The sequence below is a fragment of the Oncorhynchus mykiss genome, chromosome Y (assembly GCF_013265735.2).
Source record: "Oncorhynchus mykiss isolate Arlee chromosome Y, USDA_OmykA_1.1, whole genome shotgun sequence".
In the NCBI taxonomy this organism is placed as follows: Eukaryota; Metazoa; Chordata; class Actinopteri; order Salmoniformes; family Salmonidae; genus Oncorhynchus; species Oncorhynchus mykiss.
Window position 1 is genome coordinate 88,877 of NC_048593.1, and position 18,230 is coordinate 107,106.

Consider the following 18,230-nt stretch of genomic DNA (forward strand, 5'->3'; position numbering starts at 1 on the left):
CATAAAACAAGACTTTATTTAGGTAGTTGAATGGACAGCAATACAATTTCTCCACCATCAAATTGAAAAACAAAGTATGGAATTCTGTCGTCAGGAGTTTCCCATCTTAATGTAATATCTTGGTGAAATGTCTGGTCATCTTCCCTATGAGTAGAGTTCTTACCTAACAATGTATGGTGCTTTGTGCACTTGGGAACATGATTAATTTAGCTAATCCATTATCAACTGTTATGTAACAGAACAGAACGATGTAAAGGGCAGGTCATGGGTGGTTGGTCTTCACTTGGACGTGGGGGTGTGTTTGTTTGGAGGGATAGTAACTAAGCCCGCTTACGCACACTTGGACCTCAAACCCTAACATTCCCCAAATTCCAAAGCACACACAGACACAGATGTCAGGGCATCTAGAGGTAGCCATTATGTGTGTATTAAGGATGGGTAGGTGTGTTATTGGGGGGGTGCGGAATCCCCCAGTGACATCATAGCATGGTGGTAGGCTGTGCCAGTTGAGGATATGCCTACTCTGCCTGTTCCTCTGAAGTAGAATGTGGGAGTCTGTATGTTCACCATTTCATAGCTTGATAAAGGACAGGATGTATTCCAGGAAAAAGTGTGTATTCTTCCATTTAATTAACCATGTTTAACCAAACAAAAACAGAAACCAGTGTTATTTGATCGCTGAAATAGGGGCTTAGGCATTTGATCTCACTGGGTTTTTGTTGTCTGTTTTTCTCTCTGTCTAGGAGGGCACGTCCAAATTTGCCACCCTGGAAATAAACCCCAAACGAGCCCAGAAGAGACAGCAGCAGCCCCGAGACCTGGTAAGGACATTAAGATAGAAGGAATGCAACAAAGGAGGGGGAGATTGACTGGACAGAGAGAGAGAGATAAAGGACTAAAAAGATTGATGAGGAAGATAGAAAAAGTGGCTTTAGGGAAATGGAGGATGACATGAAAAGCAGGGAGGGAGTGAAGAGAGAAATTAAATGACCTGGCAGACAGAGGGCAGGAGAAGAGAGTAAAGGGGAGCTCAAAAAATGAAAGTGAAAGCGTGAGAGTCAGAGAGAAAAAGAGAGAGAGGGATATGGAGGGGAGGGAAAAGAGAGAGAAGACAGAGAGATGGAAAGAGAGAAAAACAGGGAAAGAGAGAAGGGAGAGAGAGATAGAGATATACAGTTGAATTCTGAAGTTTACATACACTTAGGTTGGAGTCATTAAAACTCGTTTTTCTACCACTCCACAAATTTCTTGTTAACAAACTATAGTTTTGGCAAGTCGGTTAGGACATCTACTTTGCAAGAAACAAGTAATTTTTCCAACAATTGTTTACAGACAGATTATTTAACTTATTATTCACTGTATCACAATTCCAGTGTGTCAGAAGTTTACATACACTAAGTTGACTGTGCATTTAAACAGCTTGGAAAATTCCAGAAAATTATGTTATGGCTTTAGAAGCTTCTGATAGGCTAATTGACATAATTTGAGTCAATTGGACGTGTACCTGTGGATGTATTTCAAGGCCTACCTTCAAACTCCGTGCCTCTTTGCTTGACATCATGGGAAAATCAAAAGAAATCAGCCAAGACCTCAGAAAAAAGATTTCCAAACGCCTGAAGGTACCACGTTCATCGGTAACAAACAATAGTACATACACCATGTATGTACACCATGGGACCACGCAGCCATCATACCGCTCAGGAAGGAGACGCGTTCTGTTTCCTGGAGATAAACATACTTTGGTGCAAATCAATCCCAGAACAACAGCATAGGACCTTGTGAAGATGCTGGAGGAGACAGGTACAAATGTATCTATATCCACAGTAAAACGAGTCCTATATCGACATCAGCAAGGAAGTTACACTCAGCAAGGAAGTTACACCAGCTCTGTCAGGAGGAATGGGCCAAAATTCACCCAACTTATTGTGGGAAGCTTGTGGAAGGCTACCCAAAACGTTTAACCCAAGTTAAACAGTTTAAAGGCAATGCTACCAAACACTAATTGAGTGTATGTAAACTTCTGACCCACTGGGAATGTGATTAAAGAAATTAAAGCTTAAATAAATCATTCTCTCTACTATTATTCTGACATTTCACATTCTTAAAGTAAAGTGGTGATCCTAACTGACCTAATACAGGGAATTTTTTACTAGGATTAAATGTCAGGAATTGTGAAAAAGTGAGTTTAAATGTATTTGGCTAAGGTGTATGTCAACTTCCGACTTCAACTGCCTGTTTCAAGAGACAGATAGGGAGAGAGAGAAGGAGGTGCCAGATGTAATGAAAGCACTCCCATCTTGGCCCTATAGACAAGACTGGCGGGAGTAATTGGGTTTTGTCAATTAACGCGGGTAAGATCCATCGAACAGAAAACAAGCAGCCCCTCTCTCTGTTCTCACTGAACTCTGCTGACGCATTCACTTTAACACACATACACACACACACACACACACACAACACACAGGTGTGCATAGTCATTCATAGACAAACACATACACACAAACAAAACGCTCTCCACTTGCCCTTTCACTCTCACTTGTCTTATCCTCTTTAAAATCACTGTCTTTGAAATTGGCCCACTTTGTAGCAAATGACTGTCATGGATGTATCTAATATAGATAGCTTAGAGGAGCAGTATTTTTCTTTTCAAAATTCATAGTTATTTGCTCTCTATCGGTGGAGGATAGAAGGGAGACACACCTTGTCACGCCCTGACCTTAGTTATCTAGGTAGTTTGTATGTCTATGGTTGCCTAGATTGGTTCTCAATTAGAGGCAGCTGTCTATCGTTGTCTCTGATTGGGAACCATATTTAGGCAGCCATATTCTGTGGGTACTTTGTGGGTGATTGTTTCCGTGTCTGTTTCGGTTTTCACATTTATTGTTTTGCATTTTGTAGTGTTCTCGTTTGTCGTCTATATTAAAGATATTGAACACTAACCACGCTGCATTTTGGTCCTCCTCTCCTTCAGCGGAAGAAAACCATTACACACCTATCTAGTGGTTATTTATGGAATCATTCTTACTCGCAAAAGGCTCACAGCTCGTTGATCCAGAGCATCTCAAACATGCATAATGGGTGACTTGTCTGGTGAATATGCAGGCCATGGAAGAACTGGGACATTTTCAGCATCCAGGAATTGTGTACAGTCGTGGCCAAAAGTTTTGAGAATGACACAAATATTAATTTCCACAAAGTTTGCTGCTTTAGTGCCTTTAGATATTTTTGTCAGATGTTACTATGGAATACTGAAGTATAATTACAAGCATTTCATAAGTGTCAAAGGCTTTTATTGACAATTACTTGAAGTTGATGCAAAGAGTCACTATTTGCAGTGTTGACCCTTCTTTTTCAAGACCTCTGCAATCCGCCCTGACATGCTGTCAATTCACTTCTGGGCCACATCCTGACTGATGGCAGCCCATTCTTGCACAGTCAATGCTTGGAGTTTGTTAGAATTTGTGGGTTTTTGTTTGTCCACCCGCCTCTCGCGGATTGACCACAAGTGCTCAATGGGATTAAGGTCTGGGGAGTTCCCTGGCCATGGACCCAAAATATCGATGCGTTGTTCCCCGAGCCACTTAGTTATCACTTTTGGCATTGTTCCTCACCAAACTGTTCCTGGGTGGTTGGGAGAAGTTGCTCTCTTAGGTTGTGTTGGTACCGTTCTTTATTCATGGCTGTGTTCTTAGGAAAAATTGTGAGTGAGCCCACTCCCTTGGTTGAGAAGCAACCCCACACATGAATGGTCTCAGGATGCTTTACTGTTGGCAGGACACAGGACTGATGGTAGCGCTCGCCTTGTCTTCTCCGGACAAGCTTTTTTCCGGATGCCCCAAACAATCGGAAAGGCGATTCATCAGAGAAAACGACTTTACCCCAGTCCTCAACAGTCCAATCCCTGTACCTTTTTCAGAATATCAGTCTGTCCCTGATGTTTTTCCTGGAGAGAAGTGGCTTCTTTGCTGCCCTTCTTGACACCAGGCCATCCTCTAAATGTCTTCGCCTCCCTGTGCGTGCAGATGCACTCACACCTGCCTGCTGTCATTCCTGAGCAAGCTCTGTACTGTTGGTGCCCCGATCCCGCAGCTGAATCAACTTTAGGAAACAGTCCTGGCACTTGCTGGACTTTCTTGGGCACCCTGAAGCCTTCTTCACAACAATTGAACCGCTCTCCTTGAAGATCTTGATGATCCGATAAATGGTTGATTTAGGTGCAATCTTACTGACAGCTATATCCTTGCCTGTGAAGCTCTTTTTGTGCAAAGCAAAGCAATGATGACGGCATGTGTTTCCTGCAGGTAACCATGATTGACAGAGGAAGAACAATTATTCCAAGCACCACCCTCCTTTTGAAGCTTCCAGTCTGTTATTCGAACTCAATCAGTATGACAGAGTGATCTCCAGCCTTGTCCTCGTCAACACTCACACCTGTGTTAACAAGAGAATCACTGACACGATGTCAGCTGGTCATTTTGCATGTTAAAAGGGACTTTGCAAATAATTGCAATTCATCTGATCACTCTTCATAACATTCTGGAGTACATGCAAATTGCCATCATACAAACTGAGGCAGCATACTTTGAAAATTAATATTTGTGCCATTATCAAAACTTTTGATCACGACTGTAGTAGTGATATGCAACTTTACAGTTTCATTTGACTGTAATTACAGTGTAGTCATATGGTCAGTTGTGCAATTATTAAATTGGGAACAATAGCCAACTGGAGATAGTTATTTAACCTAATCATTGTACACAGAGGGAGATTAATACATCTTTTTATTTATTTTCATCTACATGTGTCCTCAGCGGGGGAAAAAGTCTGTAATGCATTATTTCATCACTAGCAAAGTCATGTACACACACACACACACACACACACACACTAACCCCAGTCTCTGTCTGCCTGTGTGTGTGTGTATTTCAGAGTGTGATGCAGGGGACCATTCCCTACCTGGGTACTTTCCTGACAGACCTAGTCATGATGGATACTGCCATGAAGGACTACCTGGACGTGAGAGTCACACACACGCACGCACGCATGAACACACACCTTCTTAAACAATTTCTGTTCTAAAGAACATATTTTCTTGCTTACAGGGAGGGCTGATACATTTTGAGAAGAGGAGGAAGGTAAGGAATGCAACATGTATTTAATGTGTGATGATGATGAAGATGAACACCGCATACTTACCCTTATATTTCCTCTGGTCTTGTAGGAGTTTGAGGTGATTGCCCAGATCAAGCTTCTGCAGCTGGCCTGCAACAATTATAACTTCACCCGCAACAAACGTTTCCGACAGTGGTTCTCCTGTGTGGACAAACTCACTGAGGCCGAGAGGTAAGAGAAGGAACAGACTATTCTGTTAGAAATACATTAAATAATATTTTCATAAACACTAGAAATAGATTATGGTGGGTGTGACAAACAGTATGTATTAGAATTAGAATGGGAGAGAGGAGAGGATTATGAGAGGGACAGTGGAAGAGAGGGAAGGGGAGGACTAGACACTTGAAAAGACAGGAACACACACATACTCTTCTTCGTGTGCTTTCCACAGCTACAGTCAGTCGTGTGAGATCGAGCCGCTGTCAGAGTCGGCCTCAAATACTCTGAAAAAGAAGAACACAGGAATCATCAAACGCTGGAGCGAGTGAGTAAAGAAGGAAATCCTCCCAAAATGATTGCAGAAAGTATTTCCGCTCAATGGGTGCAATATGGGTCCGATTCAGTCTTAGGAAATGTACATCTTTTAGACTTACCGTATTCATTTGCGTAACGTGCTCTGCATGTGCTACCTTGTCTGAATAAATGTTATTAAACAACTGAAAACCCTCACACTTGTTGGCCAAAAGATTTTCTCGTGGAGTTTTCATACAGTAGGATTTTCAGTATCTTAAGCCATCCCTTTAAATACACTGTACCTTTTTAGTTAGAATTTTGTCAACAGAATTACTAGAATATATTGAGAGAACGTGTTCAGAATATTAGGGATCAATGAAAGAAAGCCATCTAAATATATGCATATTCGTCTCTGTTTCAACACCAAGTGGTAGATCTAAAATTACTCTGATCTTGTAGATTAGTTAGGTTTAGTAAAGTATTTAGGAATCATAGAAAACAGATTTGGAGAGCCTTTACGCACAAAAGAAAGATTCATTCTGAAAATTGCCACATTCATTTCTTCAACCGATTGTAATATTGGAAGATTAGTGTACAAATAATTATAATAGGGAGAATAGTGTGCAATAGTAGACTATACCCTCCTCTGTTGCCTGCACTAACCATGGAACTGTGTGATGACACAGCCAAGTAATGTTTAACATGATAGAAATAGGGAAAAGAGTATGTCGGGCTAGCCTATAATTAAGACATTCGAGAGTGCCTACTTTACTGTGGGAAAGTTGATATGTTGATATGATTCAGTTTGTTGCCATATGACTGGTTTCACATTTGTCTCCAGTGCTCATAATAAGACAATATAGATCTAAAACAAGTGTAATTTATATTTACAATCCCCTTATTCAAATGGATTACTCATTTACTTACCTCTGATCAATAGCTTTGTAAGTTATAAATTACAGTGCATGGAAAATTGTATTATTTCTATTGAAAAAATGAAGTAGGTGCTTTTCCCACCAGTTCTCTCGACCTTATTCATGGTTCCATCACGCGTAAAGGTGGTGGAGTTATTAGGGAATTAGTCAAGGTCAGAATATGGTGTATCTGTAGACATACCTCTGCCACACCTTCAAGTTTCCAAGTTTTAATGTCACATGCACAAATACACTGAAATACCTTTCTTGCAAACTCAAAACTCAATAACAATGTATTACTAGAAAAACCCCACAAGAAATAAAAAAATAAGAAATATGAAAGTAAGTAAGTGTTAGGTTCTAATTTTCAGAGTAAATAACTCACGGACACCAGAGAAGCTTAACCATGTTTAATTATTACCAAAGGGACGATACAGCTGCATTCAGACAAAAACATGTTTCCACCACCACAAGTATACAGTGGGGAGAACAAGTATTTGATACACTGCCGATTTTGCAGGTTTTCCTACTTACAAAGCATGTAGAGGTCTGTAATTTTTTTATCATAGGTACACTTCAACTGTGAGAGACGGAATCTGAAACAAAAATCCAGAAAATCACATTGTATGATTTTTAAGTAATTAATTTGCATTTTATTGCATGACATAAGTATTTGATCACCTACCAACCAGTAAGAATTCCGGCTCTCACAGACCTGTTCGTTTTTCTTTAAGAAGCCCTCCTCTTCTCCGCTCATTACCTGTATTAACTGCACCTGTTTGAACTCGTTACCTGTATAAAAGACACCTGTCCACACACTCAATCAAACAGACTCCAACCTCTCCACAATGGCCAAAACCAGAGAGCTGTGTGAGGACATCAGAGAAACAATTGTAGACCTGCACAAGGCTGGGATGGGCTACAGGACAATAGGCAAGCAGCTTGGTGAGAAGGCAACAACTGTTGGTGCAATTATTAGATAATGGAAGAAGTTCAAGATGATGGTCAATCCCCCTCGGTCTGGGGCTCCATGCAAGATCTCACCCTGTGGGGCATCAATGATCACGAGGAAGGTGAGGGATCAGCCCAGAACTACACGGCAGGACCTGGTCAATGACCTGAAGAGAGCTGGGACCACAGTCTCAAAGAAAACCATTAGTAACACACTACGCCGCCATGGATTAAAATCCTGCAGCGCACGCAGGTCCCCCTGCTCAAGCCAGCGCATGTCCAGGCCCGTCTGAAGTTTGCCAATGACCATCTGGATGATCCAGAGGAGGAATGGGAGAAGGTCATGTGATCTGATGAGACAAAAATAGAGCTTTTTGGTCTAAACTCCAATCGCCATGTTTGGAGGAAGAAGAAGGATGAGTACAACCCCAATAACACCATCCCAACCGTGAAGCATGGAGGTGGAAACATCATTCTTTGGGGATGCTTTTCTGTAAAGGGGACAGGACGACTGCACCGTATTGAGGGCAGGATGGATGGGGCCATGTATCGCGAGATCTTGGCAAGGTATCGCGAGACGATTGAAGATGGGTCGTGGCTGGGTCTTCCAGCATGACAACGACCCGAAACACACAGCCAGGGCAACTAAGGAGTGGCTCCGTAAGAAGCATCTCAAGGTCCTGGAGTGGCCTAGCCAGTCTCCAGACCTGAACCCAATAGAAAATCTTTGGAGGGAGCTGAAAGTCCGTATTGCCCAGCGACAGCCCCGAAACCTGAAGGATCTGGAGAAGGTCTGTATGGAGGAGTGGGCAAAAATCCCTGCTGCAGTGTGTGCAAACCTGGTCAAGAACTACAGGAAACGTATGATCTCTGTAATTGCAAACAAAGGTTTCTGTACCAAATATTAAGTTCTGCTTTTCTGATGTATCAAATACTTATGTCATGCAAATTAATTACTTTAAAATCATACAATGTATTTTTCTGGATTTTTGTTTTAGATTCCGTCTCTCACAGTTGAAGTATACATGCTTTGTAAGTAGGAAAACCTGCAAAATCGGCAGTGTATCAAATACTTGTTCTCCCCACTGTATATTCTCCACTTTAGGCCCCTCCTCCTTCTCTCCAATCCTTACATCTTATAGTTTCGACAGGAAGCGGGAAATCGGGTAATAAACCATAATTTCTACCTTCAGGGGATCTGACCTGACCTCAACCCCTCCTTTGCCTAATCCACATATGTCCATCCGCTTCCCCTATAGCAATCCTGTGACTTTCTCCCATTCACTCAACACGTTCCAAAGCCATCTGTCTCCTACAGATAACCATTAACTTCGGATATAAAAACCAGTCACTTTCACTCCTTTATATGCTATGCTTCTGAGTATTACAATGTTCCAAGTTTCACCCAGAATCTAACATAAGTAAGTAAGCATTCTAGATACAGGAAATATATATTTTTATGTCAGTTCCAATACCATATTTACAATGTGCAGGGATACTTGAGTGATGGAGGTAGATGAGTATAGCGGTAAGGGGACAAGGCAACAGGATATAAGATAAGCAGAGTAGAAGCAGCTTGTATGTGAGTGGGTTTGTGGGTGTGTAGAGTCAGTTTAAATGTGTGCGCATATTATGTGTAAGTGAGCAAATGATGGAGTGAGTGTTTGTGTGTGTTCATTTATTCCATCTCCACCTCAACCCAATGGCGAGTGAATAGCATGCTGTTCTCATGCTTAAATTCAAGGTCAGAATACGTGTATCGAGGAAAGTGCATAAAAAGGGAATTACATTCCAATTACACGTGCTTAACTCGGGCCGGAATTCCCTTCTAATGATTTGCAGTCGATTTGTGTCAATGTTTCATTTATTTAACTCATTCTTCTTTCTCTTACTCTTCCTCTCATTCTGCATTTTCTTTGCCATCTCTCCCTCCTCCCTCTCCATCCCATTCCTTCACACCCTCTTTCAGTCGCCAGCCGGCCAGCTCGGAGCCAGGCTACTGCTGTGCGGGCAGCTCTCACTCCAAGTCCTTTGACCAGCTGCGCTACGCCCCCTGCTTGGGGGGCTCAAGTGGAGGTGGAAGGGGTGACGGAGCAGACTCCCTGAGCGTCACCTCAGCCGGCTCCAGCAGCTCCGACGTCGAGGAGATAAATATCAGCTTCATCTCCGACTCGCCTGACGCCCACGAGCGAAAGGTGAGAGAGATGTTTTATTTATCCATTTATACTGGAAGGTAAGTTAAGAATAAACTATTTACAATGAAGACATGTCAGAGGACAGTGTGCTATTGAATTCTGTCATTGTTGATGTCTGTAAGCAGGAAGTTGCTCCACTGTGTAAGATGTTGATGTCATATCATTGAGTCTACCTTTAAAGACCATGATACCAGAATGATCACTATAGCGGTACTACTGTCATAGCATAGTATAACTCTTCCAGCCCACAAGAAACAGCCCATGTGAAGCCCACTGGTGACTGTAGCTCTTAATTCCTTTTCTATAGACCTCCACGCCTTCCGTAAAACATTCCAATTCCACGTTAGGGAAGTGCGGCCCCTTGCCTGACCTGGCACCCACGGTACTATTTACTACTTCCTGTACCATATTTCTGTTTCACCTACACTAGCTTGTGGCACAGCCATTTCACACTACCATCAAAGGACTGTGCTGTTTGCACTGTTTCTATCTATCTGTGTGACGTCACCATTACATCATCCCTGTAGCCATTTTTGGGGCGAGAATGGCGTGTGCATGTTGAGTAGTTTTGATTCATGCGTCTGCTCACGTTGATCATCATCGCACTTTGACCTGTTTGTTTTGACTGGTTTCATTTGTTGTGTCTTTAATTGGGGATGAAGAGTTCACCTTGTATCCATACTGCTCATAACAACTCAATAGAAGTAGCATTGTGGGTTTCACCCGGTCGCACATTCATCACTCCATATTTTTCATTGTGTTTTCTTCATGCATGTCATGTTAATTTAATTTAATTTTTATTTCACCTTTATTTAACCAGGTAGGCAAGTTGAGAAGAAGTTCTCATTTACAATTGCGACCTGGCCAAGATAAAGCAAAGCAGTTCGACACATACAACGACACAGAGTTACACATGGAGTAAAACAAACATACAGTCAATAATACAGTATAAACAAGTCTATATACGATGTGAGCAAATGAGGTGAGATAAGGGAGGTAAAGGCAAAAAGGCCATGGTGGCAAAGTAGATACAATATAGCAAGTAAAACACTGGAATGGTAGATTTGCAATGGGAGAATGTGCAAAGTAGAAATAAAAATAATGGGGGTGCAAAGGAGCAAAATAAATAAATAAATAAAATACAATACAGTAGGGAAAGAGGTAGTTGTTTGGGCTAAATTATAGGTGGGCTATGTACAGGTGCAGTAATCTGTGAGCTGCTCTGACAGTTGGTGCTTAAAGCTAGTGAGGGAGATAAGTGTTTCCAGTTTCAGAGAAGATGGCATGTTCAAGTCATGCAAGCACTATCCCATTACTCATAATGTAAAACAACACCAGTCACAATTCCAGTGTTCCCAAATGTTTGTCAAAATACACTGGAATTCATTCAACAGTTTCCAAACATGTGAAATGTACCTGTTTAAGATGCATTGCTTTCCTTGATTGCATTTCAATAGTCCCCCTTCTCTCTTGGTCTCTCTCCAGTTCTGGGAGTCCACTTCTCTGTCCTCCTTGGACGCCTCTGGTGTGGGATCTGGCTCGGGCTCCAGCAGCGCCTCCTCCTCCTCCATGTCCTCCACGCCCGTGGTAGGGGCCGGCTCCCGCTCGCACAAGCGCTCCGTGTCAGGTGTGTCCAACTACTCGTCGCTGTCACTGCCCCTCTACAACCAGCAGGTGGACGATTGCTGCATCATACGGGTCAGCCTGGACGTGGACAACGGCAACATGTACAAGAGCATCTTGGTGAGCTGCTGCGTTCGTGATGATTATGGTAGATTGGAAAGAGAAATTCCCTGCCAATGTGTTTGGTGGTTGTGGGGTCTGGTTGAGCCAATCCCAATGTCTTAATGTGGTCATAATGTGATCTCCAGGTGACCAGTCAGGACAAGACGCCGGCGGTGATCAGGAAGGCCATGGTGAAACACAACCTGGACCGGGAGAGGGCGGAGGACTACGAACTGCTGCAGAAGATCTCTGAGGAGAAAGGTCATTCAGCTGTCTGTCATGCTCACCTCAAGACTGGAATCTGAAAGATACAGTGCCTTGCTAATGTATTCGGCCCCCTTGAACTTTGCGACCTTTTGCCACATTTCAGGCTTCAAACATAAAGATATAAAACTGTATTTTTTGTGAAGAATCAACAACAAGTGGGACACAATCATGAAGTGGAACGACATTTATTGGATATTTCAAACTTTTGTAACAAATCAAAAACTGAAAAATTGGCAAAATTATTCAGCCCCTTTACTTTCAGTGCAGCAAACTCTCTCCAGAAGTTCAGTGAGGATCTCTGAATGATCCAATGTTGACCTAAATGACTAATGATGATAAATTACAATCCACCTGTGTGTAATCAAGTCTCCGTATAAATGCACCTGCACTGTGATAGTCTCAGAGGTCCGTTAAAAGCGCAGAGAGCATCATGAAGAACAAGGAACACACCAGGCAGGTCCGAGATACTGTTGTGAAGAAGTTTAAAGCCGGATTTGGATACAAAAAGATTTCCCAAGCTTTAAACATCCCAAGGAGCACTGTGCAAGCGATAATATTGAAATGGAAGGAGTATCAGACCACTGCAAATCTACCAAGACCTGGCCGTCCCTCTAAACTTGCAACTCATACAAGGAGAAGACTGATCAGAGATGCAGCCAAGAGGCCCATGATCACTCTGGATGAACTGCAGAGATCTACAGCTGAGGTGGGAGACTCTGTCCATAGGACAACAATCAGTCGTATATTGCACAAATCTGGCCTTTATGGAAGAGTGGCAAGAAGAAAGCCATTTTCTTAAAGATATCCATAAAAAGTGTTGGTTAAAGTTTGCCACAAGCCACCTGGGAGACACACCAAACATGTGGAAGAAGGTGCTCTGGTCAGATGAAACCAAAATTGAACTTTTTGGCAACAATGCAAAACGTTATGTTTGGCGTAAAAGCAACACAGCTCATCACCCTGAACACACCATCCAAACTGTCAAACATGGTGGTGGCAGCATCATGGTTTGGGCCTGCTTTTCTTCAGCAGGGACAGGGAAGATGGTTAAAATTGATGGGAAGATGGATGGAGCCAAATACAGGACCATTCTGGAAGAAAACCTGATGGAGTCTGCAAAAGACCTGAGACTGGGACGGAGATTTGTCTTCCAACAAGACATTGATCCAAAACATAAAGCAAAATCTACAATGGAATGGTTCAAAAATAAACATATCCAGGTGTTAGAATGGCCAAGTCAAAGTCCAGACCTGAATCCAATCGAGAATCTGTGGAAAGATCTGAAAACTGCTGTTCACAAATGCTCTCCATCCAACCTCACTGAGCTCGAGCTGTTTTGCAAGGAGGAATGGGAAAAAAATTCAGTCTCTCGATGTGCAAAACTGATAGAGACATACCCCAAGCGACTTACAGCTGTAATCGCAGCAAAAGGTGGCGCTACAAAGTATTAACTTAAGGGGGCTGAATAATTTTGCAAGCCCAATTTTTCAGTTTTTGATTTGTTAAAAAAGTTTGAAATATCCAATAAATGTCGTTCCACTTCATGATTGTGTCCCACTTGTTGTTGATTCTTCACAAAAAAAATACAGTTTTATGTCTTTATGTTTGAAGCCTGAAATGTGGCAAAAGGTCGCAAAGTTCAAGGGGGCCGAATACTTTCGCAAGGCACTGTACAAACCTCAGAGTTGATGCATTTTGAACTACATTCTAAAGTTACAAACATTTCCGTGTTCCTAACCCATTTCCAATTTGTTCCTATCTCTGGTTCTACTGTACTTTTTTTTGAAATATCTGTACACTATAAGCCTTGTCTAACTATCTCTCCGTCCATCTTCTCAACCATATTTTAACATTCCATTTTGTCTGTTGGTTCAATGTGTCTTTTAACCATACCTGTGTTTCTTTTGCAACCCCTTCCCTCCACAGAGCTGAAGATTCCAGACAATGCCAACGTTTTCTATGCCATGAACTCCTCGGCCAACTACGACTTTGTCCTGAAGAAACGTGGCTTCCCCATGGTGGGCCGGACCAAGCATGTGGCCAGCTCCACACTGCCGCGGATGAAGCAGAACGGCCTGAAAATCGGCAAGGGCATCTTCTGAGGGGCTACACCATGTCCTCGCCCGCCTCCCACTTCCTGCTGGGCTCTCTGGGTGCCATCTTTTAGTACCACCCTTGATGTGCCATGGTAGAGGGGCCAGCCGCCAGCTCGGTCTTGTGTTCGGCGTCTGAGCGTCAAAGCCTCAGAGGACTAATTCAGCTGAGTGGGATGGAAAGCACTATAGGCCAATGAACTTGCACAAATCACTCCCTGTTAGCTTCAGCTCTCTGTGGACGTCCTAATCGATAGTGAGCACTCAAGAAGGAAAACTGAGGGAAAATGGTAACTGTATTTTATCCAGGTGCGTCTGAAAATGCCTTCCCTCTAAAGGAGTTACACTCCCTGTCATTTCTACAGAACCCTCCCTCAGCCGATGCAGCGTGTGTGTGTGTGTGTGTGTGTGTGTGTGTGTGTGTGTGTGTGTGTGTGTGTCAAGCACTCAGAGAAAGAGCGAGAGAGAGATGGACAGAGATGGAAACATGAATATTGTATTGTGAAATGAACCGTGGTCTTTAAATGTCTAGTCTTTTTGTTCTATGTAGTGTAAAGAAAAAAACATGAATGAAAGGACTGTTCTGGTCTGCTCCCTCCTTTATTTCTCTCTTTCATTAAGGCCTGTTTTCCTAGTGTACCAGGGTAGGGGTCAACTTCATTTCAATTCAGTTAATTCAGGAGATAAATGAAAGAGAGGAAAAGAAAGAACTCTAATTAAAACATACTGGTCCACTCCGCGTGTGCCAAAGAGCAGAGAAGAGTGGAATATGAGATATGATCATAGACTGTTTTTGGGAGCATAGAGATTGTAGTGGGGGAGTGAGTTTGCTTGCTGTTGATAGATTCCTTGCACAGATGTGTGATTCTTTGTCTATGACTCTGATAGAAGATAATCTGATATGACGAGTCCTTGGTTTGTAGTACCCCATGTCTATCCATTTCTTACAGTATTGCAGCACTTATGATCAAACCTAACGTCCCTAATTATCAGCAGCCAGGTCAGTGGATTACAGTGTTAAAGCCTGTGTTCGTGCTCAAAGGGTTTTCTGAAATGATTTACTTTTTGAATGTGACCGTGTCACACTGTGTCCTGTGCATGACAGTAAACATTCTAAAAGGGACACAGGATTGGGTCTCTATCAGAGGGCAGGCTATATGTAGGCTGGCTATACTTTACTTCTATAGCCTTTTTACATATTGTGCCAACCTGAACCATAGTGTGCTGGCTGGCTCTGATATTTTATTTTTAACATGGTCCTTTCCAGCACAGTTCCAGCCACTATGGTTGATGCATAACTAGGCCAGCGCAGTACAGCTTGGCTCAGCTCAGTACAGTAGTGTAAAAAGGGTATGTTTTCAGGTGCTATAATGACAGTTTTTCATATGTTAATTATCATAAGGATGGGTGGTCATAGGGGAGTGGCTATATGGACACTCCTGGTGCCCAAATTGCTGACGTTTTTTGTGCAGTGAGAGTCGAGTGGTGACGAATGGATTCAGTTCAGTCATTTCAGACAGTCTTCCTGATGTGCCGTTCCCAGCAAGCTAGTTTAATGCTTGTGGCTAAAAACTTGTCGGTCGAAGTTGGGACTTGGGAGTGTTCAGAATCCTTTAGTTTTTGTCTAATTAATAATTGTACAAAATGTAACGTTAGAGGTTTATGTCGTAGTAGTACATTTTCTGTGAAAATCACTATTGACTACACTATCTACTTCCCTATCCTTACTGCGTCAAGCGGGAGAGAAGGACACGGCGCCCTGTGTTGCGTTGGCTTGATGTGCAAACTCTCCCCATTGAGCAGTGTAGCATAACGGTGACATCCATCTAGATTACTACCAACATTACAAGTTATTTTTCATGTAGGCTGCTATCCTACTCAAAATAAAATAAAGTGGGATGGAACAAATTGGAGATGGTGACCAAAGCTGGGAAGGGCTGGGAACTAGCTGGGAAGGGCCTATCAGGACGACTGACTGAACCAAATCCACACTCGACTCTCAGCTGCGCGACATATGTCTATCACCTTTTAAGGTATGACCCAGGTGCAGACAGTGTTGAAGAAACAAAAGTTTATTATTTAAACAGAGGCAGACAAATGACAGGTCAATGCAGGCAGAGGTCAATAATCCAGAGAGAGTGTAAGGCAGGGGGGCTCATGGTCAGGTCAGGCAGAGGTCAATAATCCAGAGAGAGTGTAAGGCACCGGAACCGCAGACGGGCTCACGGTCAGGTGAGGCAGAGGTCAATAATCCAGAGAGAGTGTAAGGCACCGGAACAGCAGACGGGCACATGGTCAGGTCAGGCAGAGGTCAATAATCCAGAGAGAGTGTAAGGCACCAGAACAGCAGGCGGGCTCATGGTCAGGTCAGGCAGAGGTCAATAATCCAGAGTAGAGTGTAAGGCACCGAAACCGCAGACGGGCTCATGGTCAGGTGAGGCAGAGGTCAATAATCCAGAGAGAGTGTAAGGCAGACGGGCTCATGGTCAAGTCAGGCAGAGGTCAATAATCCAGAGAGAGTGTAAGGCAGACGGGCTCATGGTCAAGTCAGGCAGAGGTCAATAATCCAGAGTAGAGTGTAAGGCACCGGAACAGCAGACGGGCTCATGGTCAGGTGAGGCAGAGGTCGGTAATCCAGAGTAGAGGCAAAGGTACAGGACGGCAGGCAGGCTCAGGGCAGGTCAGGCAGAGGTCAATAATCCAGAGAGAGTGTAAGGCACCGGAACAGCAGACGGGCTCATGGTCAGGTGAGGCAGAGGTCGGTAATCCAGAGTAGAGGCAAAGGTACAGGACGGCAGGCAGGCTCAGGGCAGGCAGGCAGGCTCAGGGCAGGCAGGCAGGCTCAGGGCAGGCAGGCAGGCTCAGGGCAGACAGGCAGGCTCAGGGCAGGCAGGCAGGCTCAGGGCAGGCAGAAAAGGTAACACCTGTGAAACTACAAAACAGGGACTATAGCGAAGACAGGAGCAAGGGAAATCGCTGGTAGGTTTGAACGAACAAAACGAACTGGCACAGACAGACAGAAAACACTGGTATAAGTACCCAGGTGATAATGGGGAGGATGGGCGACACCTGGAGGGGGATGGAGACAACCACAAGGACAGGTGAAACAGATCAGGGCATGACAATGTCATCCATTTGAGCACCGGTGTGTCCGTATAGCCTCTCCCTAGTCACATTATGTAAGTACTGCGTTATGAATGCATGCAACTGTGCTGGTTGGTGACAGTGATGGTTGCTGTATGTTTGTGAATAGTGGAGTCCGGGAGTCTACTGCCCTTATGTCATTCGTTGGACTTCATATCGGTGGTGTTGATGGAAGTTGCCCCTAAGCCCTGATTCAATGTCAGTTTATATTCCTACGTCCTATGACCAAGGTTAGGATTGAGGTTGGGAACGCTAAACCTAGATCTGTGGTTAAAGTCAACTTCTGTAATGCGTCAATGAATGAGGGATGGATCCTTTGTGCACATCTCAAACTTTTGTGTATGTGTGCTTGTTGTTTCTCTTTTTTTGCGAATGTCTGCCATAAAGGGGGGGGGGGGGGGGGGTCGGTCTGTCATAAAGATGTCAACATTTCAGGTTTGTGTGTGTGTGTGAATGAGACTCTCTTCTGTGTCTGCATTGTTGTTGGTAAAAGTAAGGGCCAAAGACTGCACCGATCAAACTAAGTTAGTCCCTCTCAGAAACACTGCCTGATCAGGAATATGTCCTCAGGCCTCACCCTCTCACAATGATCCTCCTTAAAACCTTTGTGCCATCGCTCTCCATCACTGTCAACGACTCAGAACTCTAACGATTATCTGTTCAATGTTTTTTCTATGTTCCTTTTGTATTTTTTGTATTATAAAAGACTCAATGTCCTTTGTACTTTAGATTTTTTTGTGTGTGTTTGCTTTATTTATTAACTTGTAAATACTTTTGTAGCATTTTACATTTAGTTTCTTTTCCCATGCAATTACAAATGAATATGTAAATATACATGCGATTGTTCTACCACTGTATTTGCAGGGCCACTTGTCTCCATATCCCTTTGGCTTTGGCTGCTTTACATCAATCCTGTCTTTTGTATAATGGTCAGTTTTGATATTGCTTTTCCCCTTATTGCGCTGTTTGTAATGGAGAAAAACCCACCTAATAAACACTTACCATGTGTCAAATCATCTGCATTTGTCTCTGCTGTACTACACTGTATATAAGAATACCCCACTGAAAAACACGTTAATGGGTATACATAATGCAGTCATAACACCATTCAGAGTTGCAGTATGGTTCATAAAATCTTTATCTTTATAAAATCTTTATTTATTATCATCCATGGAGTGATGTTTTCAAAATAAGTTGCTTTCAATACAGTGGAACAAAATAGTAATAAAACTGGGATATCAAAAGATGTGAAATATAATTAAATTCTACATCAAATCAAATGCAAGCTCTGTGTCCAGATACAATACATCAGTTCA

At 43.0% G+C, this 18,230-nt stretch overlaps 1 protein-coding gene across 6 annotated transcripts in view; it reads left to right on the forward strand.

Annotated features, from left to right (window-relative positions):
- LOC110509485 (ral guanine nucleotide dissociation stimulator) overlaps nt 1-17,923 on the forward strand; it is a 34,867-nt gene extending 16,944 nt beyond the window's left edge. For 2 of the 6 annotated variants that reach the window (XM_021590372.2, XM_036967706.1), the window contains exons 7-16: nt 744-821; nt 4,930-5,016; nt 5,103-5,135; nt 5,222-5,343; nt 5,564-5,656; nt 9,460-9,685; nt 9,993-10,067; nt 11,171-11,428; nt 11,557-11,671; nt 13,604-17,923. In XM_021590372.2, coding sequence (XP_021446047.2) covers nt 744-821; nt 4,930-5,016; nt 5,103-5,135; nt 5,222-5,343; nt 5,564-5,656; nt 9,460-9,685; nt 9,993-10,067; nt 11,171-11,428; nt 11,557-11,671; nt 13,604-13,779 — 1,263 coding nt within the window. In that variant the 3' untranslated portion in view covers nt 13,780-17,923. The remainder of the gene's footprint in view (nt 1-743; nt 822-4,929; nt 5,017-5,102; nt 5,136-5,221; nt 5,344-5,563; nt 5,657-9,459; nt 9,686-9,992; nt 10,068-11,170; nt 11,429-11,556; nt 11,672-13,603) is intronic. The other 4 variants (XR_005040407.1, XR_005040409.1, XR_005040408.1 and 1 more) reach the window with 4 other exon arrangements.
- Nucleotides 17,924-18,230: the final 307 nt, after the last annotated feature.